General features: G+C 41.3%; 1 protein-coding gene across 1 annotated transcript; it reads left to right on the top strand.

Moving 5' to 3' along the window:
* Positions 1 to 1,308: 1,308 nt before the first annotated feature.
* Positions 1,309 to 10,504, top strand: LOC138150181 (putative olfactory receptor 2I1). The gene is made up of 2 exons (XM_069073638.1): positions 1,309 to 1,344; positions 9,521 to 10,504. Exons 1-2 carry the CDS (start codon positions 1,309 to 1,311, stop codon positions 10,502 to 10,504), a joined length of 1,020 nt encoding a protein of 339 aa, XP_068929739.1.
* The last annotated feature ends 237 nt before the right edge of the window (positions 10,505 to 10,741 follow it).

Genomic DNA, 10,741 nt, shown 5'->3' with positions numbered 1-10,741 from the left:
CCTGACCTGTCCATCTCTCCCCTCCTCATAGCTGCAGATATTGCTAAGACTAGGGTCACTTGCAGCTGCTGGGGCAGGGTTGGCAGAATGTATTGAACCTGGTTGATACTCCCTGGTATTGCCTACAGGGTGGGTTGCAGGGTGACCAGAGGCACAGGGCCCAGTGCCTCTTAGGTCCACTGCTAGTCCATGGTTGTTGCCCTTCCCCTTCTTTTGCCAAGTGGGGAAGGGTGGTTTAAATTCTCCAGCATTCTCTTGTCTTAATTACCCTGGCTTTGTTAAAGCAGCTGGGGGATCCTGGTGTTGTCATTTGCCCACTCCACCACACTGAGGCTCAGAATCTCCTGCTGGTTTGTTCTGGTGGGGCTTGCTGGGACACTTCTTATCTTGGAATCTTTTCCTCTTTTACACCAGTGAGCTAGACCTTTCTTGCTGATCCTCCAAGTTTTTTGGGTTAAAAGACTATTCTGTCTCTCTGCTGGCTCCACTCTTCCAGGATGTGTTCTGGGGTGCTATTTTATGGTTTTATGGACATGAATACGGGAGAAAAACAAAACAATGATTTAATACTTGCCCTGCCAACTTGGCCCTGGAAGTGTCCATGGGAGTCTTTGTTGTTATTTATTTTGTTTAAACATACACTATTTGTCTAAATATCTTACTTTGAGCTATGTTCTCTGGTCTAGTAAAAGAAACCAGTCACAGCCCATTTAGCTGGACCCACAATGTGCTTTTTAATTTAGGGAAGTTTTCTGGGGGCTCATGTATGAGAGTAGCTCCAGGTATTATATGTGCAAACCCACAGAGAAGGAGATGCTCAGTCTATTTAAAGAACAAGGAATATGACAGCTCAATCGGAGCAGATGGATTGTTAGACCAATGGAAAATATGTCTAAAAAGTTTGATAGGAGTGATTCTGTATGTTCTGGTATACCTTATATATTAGGGCAAAGGGTTTGACCAAGACCCTATCTTATCTTGCTTGCAAAGCATCTGAATTCTCCCCATAGATGAGAGACCTAAAGTCTCAAAACAGTCCATTTCATATTACCTATGAAAAACTAAAAGAATTCAAGCACAGTGTTTTGTACATAATAAATGTTAGTTGATGATTGAGGAAGAGAGAGGGTATCATTCAATTTGATGTGTTTCAACGAAGTTTGTTTTAAGTGAATGGAATTTCTAGCCTCCTTATGTCTTTCAAACCCTAAAACAACACATCAGATTTTTCTTGACACAGGAGAAAAGATATAACTCCATCAGCTAGAAAGAATAGAATGCAAATGACACAAGGTAATTATGCTGATAATGAGAGAAGAGCAGGATCTCAATGATAAGATTCAGGTAGGGGGAGTCTTTGCTAACAGAATGATCCTGGTGAAAAAAATGGACATGAATTGCACTAGGTTAATTCTGCCCCTGAACAATCTGTTTCCCTTCACCACTGCAATGGATTCCAATTCCTGCTGCCAGAGACTCAGTGTCCTATAGGGATTCCCTTTCCTAAACTTCCCTTTCCTTACCTTGGGGACTTCCTCTCTGGACACCTCCATACCAACCACTAATTGTTAGAATAGGATGCATGGTTGCCCCCAGAGCCTTAGTGTTCCCTTTCAGGAGACTGAAAGCCCTGACTCTCACTCTCATTTCTTCTCACTCTTCATCAGCAACACCCCTGTTCTTCAGCATCAGGAAAGTGGTTACTGCTGCTCCCAGGAAGATTACATATTCTCCTGCTAACCCTTAGTTCTTCTCCTGCCAGCTCTCAACCACAGGACTCTTCCCAGGGTATTAGCCCACAACTGTTACCTATTCTGTCTAGATTAGACCTAGAAGGATCATATCCTCCCTTTATTGTCAGGACAGATGGCATTAACCATATATCTACCTCCTCCTGATAGATCTAGGAAGTAATATCCTGCAGTCCCCTCCCAGCACCTCAGTCATACCTTTCTGCCCCATCTGGCACTGACATCTACCTTCAATTTATCCTACTGAAATTTCACATACAGAGGAGTCAGAGAGAAACAGCAGACCTATGTGTTAGTCAAAAGCTCTGAAATTCAACTCCAGAGGATAAGAGTGAGAGGAAAATGAAAGAAGAGATAAAGGTGAGTTTGGTCTTCTAACATCTGTAGAACGAGACTAAGGACAACATCCTAGATTTGGATGCATTCTGGGGCTATTGAAGCAGTAAGTTTTTTTCCCCTAACATTGTTCCCTTCATAATGAAATGAATTCCCTTAGTTTACATCAACAAATGACAGAAATGGTTCAAGGAGAAACAGCAGAATTCATTTTAGTGTCATGGAAACAGTCCTAGACAAAAAGTCCATGAGATCTGGATTCCAGTCTGAATTTTTTTTCACCAGGTGTGACCTTGTACAAGCCACTATAAAATGGATGAATTCTAAAGGTCCCTTTCAGTTAAGAAACTAAATTATATTAATGTAAAATAATCTGGACTTTGAATCAGGAGACCTAGATATGAATCCTAGTTAATGCTTACATTGCCTATGTCACAGGGTTGTTGTGATGAAAGCTCTTTGTAAAGTCTAGAAGATAAATGTGACCTATGATTATCTGGCAACTGATTAGCACAGTAGAGTAATGGACCTGTACTCAGGATAGACCTAAGTTCAGATTTGACTTCAAACACTGACTAGCTGGGTTATGCTAGCAAGTCACTTGTCCACTTCCTTCCTCAGTTTTCTCATCTATAAAATGTGAACAAAAACAGCACCTACTCCCCAGGGCTGTTGTGAAGACAAAATGAGATAATATTTGTAAAGCATTTCACAAACTATAAAGTGCTACATAAATGCCAGTTATTATTATTAGTGGACCAAAATCCAGGGCTTTCTGGGGAGAAGCCAGCTTGGAATGCCATGTTCCATATATAGACCCTGAAGAGTAGGCAGGGAACCAGGAGCATATTATTTGGGTATAAACCTGTTTCTGGGTTCTTTTATGGTGAAAGGATACACACTTAAAACTGTGCCTGGTAAAAATGTGTAAGGTTATATTTCTAGGTCATAGTATCAGCTGTCAGGGTTTTCAGAAGTTATTTGATTCAACTGCTTTACTCTATAAATGAGGGAACTAGGACTCAGGAAGGTTATGTGATGGTGGCATTTGCACCAAGGTCATTTAAATTCAGAATCAGTGCTGCAAGTCCAGGAATGTGCAGGTATAGGGTTATGTATGAATTAGGGCATGCAAAATCACAGAATCTGAAAGTGGTTTTCTATACCCACCCATCCTCCCAGAAGAAAACCCTTTATAAAACCCCCTACAAATAAGTGGTCAACCTCTCCTTAAAAATGTATAGTGAAGAGAAGCCCAGTGACTCTTGCGACAACCCATTACACTTTGGGAACCTTTTCATTGTTAGAAAATTTTCCCCCAATTATAAAAAAAATATGTTTTCCTGCAACTTCTACACTCATGGAGCTAAGTAGAATAAGAATGTCTCTTCACGTTAGCTTTTAAATACATAAGATAGCTAAAATGAACCCTTCCCCTTTCCAAGTTTTCTCTTCTCTTCTGAATCATCTTTCACTCTTCCCATTGTCTTACCCCAATATTTGTTATGGAGCCTCATTGATTCTAATTCCACAGACAACTTTCACATCTGTGCCTTCTCTCCACACAGACTGATACCCTACTATTTATTTAGTGTTCCCATGAACAATGACTTGGGCCCTCATGGTAGCCTCTTAACCTGTTGTAATGTAATTGCCAAGGAAAGGCAACTTCCCAAGGTTCAAAATACCAGCATAGGTGCTCTCCATTTTATTCAGTGACCAACCAAGAACAGAGAAGATCAAAACATGACATCATTCCAAATACAGCATTTACTAAATGTGATTAAATAATCTCCAAGGACTACCCCACCCCAGGACCTTCCAATCATTCAATCAATAACAAAGTCTCTGTTCTAAATACTTCTCCACCCCTAGCCTATACCTTCATTTGGTCCACCACAAAGCCCATCTTCTCAAAGGGAGATTAGTTTCCAAACATAAGGTCAAAAGTTCCCCACCCCTGGATCACAATTGAATCTACCCCAGAGTTACATCAAGTTTAAACACAGCACTTAATACCCAAATGGAGGTCTTTTCTTCATCTTGACACGAGGCAAGTTCTCAGCAATCTTAGTTCCTGGGGAGACAAGGCTTAGCAAGGCCATAAGATACATTGCCAGTCCCTTCATGAATTCATCCTCTGTCTGTAGAACAGTCCTAGAACCCCTGAACACATTAGCAAAACCCTCTCCCAGGATTTCTGTAAACATACAACAAGAAAATCCTTCTTCAGGGCTTCTGAACCAACAGAAAGGTTCCCAGACCCCTGCAACAACAGCACTGTCCTTCACCAGTGGACAGTATTCATTCTGTCTGCAGGACAGTCTCCAGACCCCTGCAACAACAGCACTGTCCTTCACCAGTGGACAGTATTCACTTTCTGTCTGCAGGACAGTCTCAGGGCTTCTTAACCAAAAGCCAGGTTCCAGGACTTCTTCAACAACAGGACTGTCTTTCACCAGTGGACAAATCTGGCAAAAGAACATCAAAACAGACAGACAAAGTACCAGCAAAACAGCCATATCTCCTCAGTCCTTGGCAGCTCAGGGGGCAGGTCTCAAAAGTCCAGGGCAATTCAAAGCGGCCACCAGCAATTCTCTTAGTCTCTCTCTCTCCACGAGGTGCTGCTTCCAAAAAAAGTTTCTTCTGCCTCTCACTTGTCTCTCCAAATCTACGTACCAGCTCCTCCCAGTTCAGGACTTTCTTTTCACATCAACAAGTCCATCCCACAGGTGGGATTAACAAGCTCTGGGTTTTAACACAATCAGTTTGAAAACCAAGCCAATAGAGGGGAATCTTTAATTGCCATTACTATCACACCTGTCTCCCTGAATTCAATCCCTACACTCACCAATCCATCCACAACACAGCTGCCAAAATCATCTTCCTAATGCACAGGTCTGACTATATAATTTTCTTGCTCAGAAATCTTCAGTAGCTCATTAATGTCTATATAATACAATACAAATTCTTTGGACTGGCATCTAAAGGCCTGGTTCCAACCTGCCTCTTGAGTTTCATTTCACACTTTTCCCTACAGCTACTTTACTTACCAGCCAAATTGCTAAATCTTCCCCATGACCTCCCACCTGCTTGAATTTGCAAAAGTCATCTACTATGCCTGGAATGCACTCCCTCTTCATTATTGAATGTTGACATTCTTTTTTCCCCCTTTCTGTAAGTTCTGTAAAATGGAGGAGGAAATTGAAAAAAGAGAAAACCTCAGACTGAGGGAAGCCTGGGATAGGTTAAATAATGAACCTGAGGGGAAGTTGAGAGGTTTTTATTCCTAGAAAAGAAGAGAAGAGAGTGAGAGAAACAAAGAAAAAGAATATAAGGAAAAAAGTGTGTGTGTGTGTGTGTGAGAGAGAGAGAGAGAGAGAGAGAGAGAGAGAGATTCATTACAACTAGCTCACATTAGTATAGCACTTTACAATTTACAAAGTCCTTTCTTTGCAATAATATTATGAGACAGGGAGTGAGAGGTAGCAGTAAAGGAACCGTCATTAATATTTGGATAGCCACCAATCCCTCCTAGAGCAACAATGTCTGCCTGTGTTCTCTTTGTAAATACCAGTGGAATACACGGACCTGTGTGTATCTCTTAATGTTTTCAGAGTAAGACTGGAGATGTTTGAGAGAAAATGGAAAAAAAATACTGATTATCCTGATCAGACCACAGCAATCTTCTTGGAAAGTTTTCTCTACTAGCCTGTCTAATGCAAGGGAAGAAAAGAAATGGTACATGACTTCCATCCTCAAGTAAATTCTCCTCTCATAGAATCGTAGGTGGTAAGAACTGAAAAGGACATTAGAGAATATCTAGTTCAGCCTCCTAATTTTAGAGATCAGGGAAAAATCAAAAGAAAGAAAGTGACTTGCCTAAAGTCATACTGAGTAGCAGAGCCATTATTTTCTCTTGTTCTGTCAGGCAATGATGGGGCCCTAAGCATGGTGATACTGTAGGTATAAAGAAATATAGGGAAAGAGAAACATTTAGAAGGGAGGAGTTCCTCCCACCATTTCCCTATGAATTTTTAAAATTTTGTTTTTCTGTAAAATTGAAAGTAATTGTGATTATGATTTTTCCTTTTGAATAATTAGCACAATGATTAAGATTATTAATTAAATAATTTTATAGAAAATAATTATATTAATTGACATTATAATCTCATATTATTTATACTACATATTATTATATCATGTTATTTTTTTGTAGTTTTTTATTGTTATATATTTCATCTAACATAAAATCATTTAAGATGTCACATGCATGAATGATATGATTTTTATGATCAAAGTGATCTTTACAAACAACCATATTTCATGCACTACATTAATAAGTCATTTGATATATTCCTATACCCTGATAACAAGTAGCAAAGTACAAACCCCAGATGCCAGACTAGGGGCACAGTCACTATTAAATTAGTAGTAGACAGATCAATAATACTTAGTTCTAAAATTGACCTTAAGGATCATTCACCCTCCCTCCCTCCCCCATCCCCCCCATTTACAGATGAGAAAACTCAAACCCAGAGAAGAGGAGTAATTTGGTCAAAGACACAGCTGATAAGTAGCAAAAACATGATAAGAACTTAAGTTTCCAGATCTATAAAAGAAGAATGTGAGACTAAAGGATCTCAAAAGCTCCAGTTCTGTCATTCTATGATTCTTTTATTCTATTATTTGCTTGTGGGTTTCCTTTTTGTTGACTTTGGTTATAGAGCTGGGTCATCTCGACTGTACCTCAACAGAGGGAAAATGAAGATGATGCTGATCAGGAGAAGTGAAAATTAGGAAATAAAATCATTTGTTGCCCATCCTACAGTAGATAAATGACTGTTGAGTCAGATCACCTGAGTTCAGATCCCATCTCTGATGTTTACCATCTGATGTTTAACCCTGGACAACTCATTTAACCTTTAGGGGCCTCAGTTTCCTCCTCTGTAAAAGGAAGAGGTCTGGCTAGATGGCCTTTGAAGTTCCTTCTACCTCCAGGTCTATGATACATTTATCACCCAGTTCCTGAAAAGATTCAGACAAGTCTTGTTGCTGCCATTCCTTCATTCTCAAAGAGGACCAGTAACATCATGAGGGTGATATCTTGACTTGCACATGAAGTGGATTTAAATGAGGCAGTCTCATTACCTCCTCCACAGTCACTGAAGTCCAGTGGCAAGACAAAAGTTAAGACAAGATACAGTGGATGACCGTGGCCTTTCTAAATTAAGGTCCTACCTGCTTGTCTGAGGCAATGCCCCTTTAATGATTAAGGGCTAAAACATAAGAATCTAGTGAAGTGAGATGCTTTTATGATCAACATCTTATATCTCAGCATCATAAAATGTTAGGGCTGGAAGGACCCCTAAAGATCACCTAGTCTAAACTTTGAATCCAGACATGTTGTGGTGGTTTTACACATTGAATTTACATCCTGAGTTTAAGTCTTATATCTGCCACTTCCTAGTTTTACAACCTTGGACAATTTCCTTCAATAACCAGGACCCCAGTTTCCTCATATGTAAGGTGAGCTTAGGCTAGATGCCTTGTAAGTTTACTTCCAGCTTTAAATTTCTATCAACCTCTTCATTTCACCAATGAAGAAACTAAGAATCTGAAAAAATGAAGTGATTTATCCCTAGTCATACAACTAAAAAGTGTCAGTCAGAATTAGAACTCAGGCTTTGCAATTCCAAATGGTCATGTACAATCCAATATACAAGGGGTAGGGAACCTGTGGATTTGAGGCCACATGTGGTTTTCTGTGTCCTTGGATGTGTTTTTTTGACTGAGCCCAAGTTTTATAGAACAAATCTTTTTATTAAGGGGATTTGTTCTGTGAAGTTTGGATTCACTCAGAGAGCTACACTTGAGGATCTAGAGGGCCACATGTGGCCTCAAGGTCACAGGTTCCCCACCCCTGTACTATACCACAGTCACTTTCGAAACTTCAACCAGACTTCAGTCCACTAAATAAAGGATCACAAGGTTCAAGAGAAGAAGGACCTCAGAGGTCACTGAGCATACTCTCCCCTTCATTTATGTTTGAGGGAACTGAGGCTTACAGAGGGGAGGTAACTTACCCAAAGTCACATGGGTGGTGAGTGGCAAAGTCAGGTATCAAACCTAGATTTTATGGCTCCAGATCCAGGACCCATTTCTCTGCACCACAACTGCCTCAAGATAAACTTTTGCATAGTATCACTACCTACACTTGTTTAGTGCTGTAGATTTTTCAGATCACTTTTCAGATAAACTATTTCACTTTAGCCTCACAACAACACTATGCCATAAAGAAACTAATAGTTCTATTTTACAGATAAGGAAACTGACTCAGAGGTTCTAAAGTAACAATCTTGTGACTGCTAGTTTAGTGTTCTTTCCTTACAACATACTACTTCTATTTTATACATGCTCCATTCACTTTTCTGTCCACCATTGTTTTCCAGAACAGAATTTCTGAAATACAGGCAAAATTTCTTTGCAATTATAACTGCAGGGCATTTACATTGTTTTGTTGTGATATAACTCTCATTTAAAAAAAGTTTATACTTCTAGAATTATTTCCAGTTTGTAGAACTAGATCTTGTAATGAAAATTCCCATAAAAATTTGAAGTGAATTCAATTAGGAAATTTGGAATTATTTAAAATTTTAAAATATCAATAGTTTTTTTAAATCAAACCAAGGTATACATAATACACATCTTTGTGTTGCCCAACTTACATTGTGAAAGGTCTGAAAAATAAATGTTGCATACATGTTTTTGTTACCAAACCTTGACCCTTATCTCCAATATGTGTGTATATGTGTGTGTATATATGTATATGTATATATACACATATATAAAAATATAAATGTATGTGTGTATATATATGTAGTGAAGTTGGTCATTTACTCAAAGCATTTATTTTACAGATTAAGAAACTGAGACCCAGGGAGGCAAAGGAAGGCCAAGATGGAGTAGGTGATGAGTAGTATGTTCAAAATTTCAATGGTAGAAAGAGGGCAGAGTGTTTCCCGACTCCATATATACCAGTTTTCGGTTACAACAGCTCTCCCCTACCTCCTCCCCCCTCCCCCCCCCCCAATTCCAGTCCAGGTCCAGGTTCAGGCCCTGTCAGTTTCCAGGCAAATTACTCTCAATCCAATCCATTTTCACAAAGTTTATTGAGTACTTATTCTGGGGCAGGGACATAGACTACAAAATTTTTGAAAAGATTAAAAAAAAAATGATTCCTACCCTACATGGGGATTGCTGTATAAAGTGGGGCCAGGAGGAGATAACATTCTCTCCATTCTCTCTGCCTCTGTCTCTAAGCATGTGAAAAGAAGGTATAGTTGTCAAGAAAAGGCTTCGTAAACATGCTAAGTTCTACATAACTGTGAACTCTTTGGAGCGGAGGGGGAGACTTGAGGCGGGACAGGTAGACGATTTCCAAAGGGTTAAAAAAATTTCTGGGTCATTTTCTGCTTCCCAAGACCAACCACAGCCTTGGCACATGCTTCTTTCTTCTGGGATTCTCCGACTGGCCATCGCTCCAGCCTCTACTCTTCGCCCTGATCCTCTTCTGTTACCTTCTTACTCTGGTTGGCAATTCGACCCTCGTGTTCTTGGCGGTCCGTGACCCTCGACTCCACTCTCCTATGTACTACTTCCTCTGCCACCTCGCTCTGGTGGACGCAGGCTTCACTACCAGCGTTGTTCCGTTGCTGCTGGCCAACCTCTGGGGCTGGGCAAAGGCGCTGTCCCGCTCCGGGTGCATGACCCAGCTCTACATCTCCCTGGCACTGGGTTCCACTGAATGCGTCCTTCTAGCCGTGATGGCGCTGGACCGCTCGGCTGCCGTGTGCCGTCCGCTCCATTACACAGCCCTAGCCTCGCCCCGTCTCTGTCAGGCGCTGGCGACTGCCAGCTGGGTGGGTGGGTTCAGCAATTCCCTGGCGCAGACCATACTACTGGGCACGCGACAGTTGTGCGGACCCCGGCGTGTGGACCACTTCATCTGCGAGCTGCCAGCCCTATTGAAACTGGTTTGCGGGGGCGGGGGCGCGGTAGAGAGGCAGATGTTTGCTGCTCGGGTAGTTATACTGCTGGTGCCCTCTGCTGTCATCCTGGTTTCCTATGGGGCTGTGGGCCGGGCAGTGTGGAAGATGAAATCCCAAACAGGGAGGAGAAAAGCTATGGGGACCTGTGGTTCCCACCTCACGGCTGTCTGTCTATTCTATGGTTCTGCCATCTACACATACCTGCAGCCCACACACAGTTACTCCCAGGGGCAGGGCAAGTTCGTTTCCTTGTTCTACACTGTGGTCACTCCTGCTCTCAACCCAATCATCTACACCCTGAGGAACAAGGAGGTGAAGGGAGCTGCGAAAAGGCTTCTGGGCAGAGCAGAGTGGAGGGAGAGATAAGGGTGGAGTTATGGAGAGTTTCTCTTCTCAACCCAAGGGTCACATTATTTGTCAGTGGGCCATTCCATCACAGTGAGTCCTCATGAATTGTGGAAGGGTGAGCTCAAAGAAATAGCTCTCAAGAAATTCTAGAACTACTGCACGAATAGGTCTTGCCCATTGAGTGCTAGAAGACAGAGGGAGAACACTTCCCCAGCATCTAAGTCCATATTGGATAAGAGAAACACAGTTCTCAGA

The sequence above is a fragment of the Petaurus breviceps genome, unplaced genomic scaffold (assembly GCF_028583685.1).
Source record: "Petaurus breviceps papuanus isolate PSGF00001 unplaced genomic scaffold, PetGlider_PUasm1.0 90865, whole genome shotgun sequence".
Classification (NCBI taxonomy): domain Eukaryota; kingdom Metazoa; phylum Chordata; class Mammalia; order Diprotodontia; family Petauridae; genus Petaurus; species Petaurus breviceps.
This window is presented reverse-complemented; position numbering and strand designations above follow the sequence as displayed.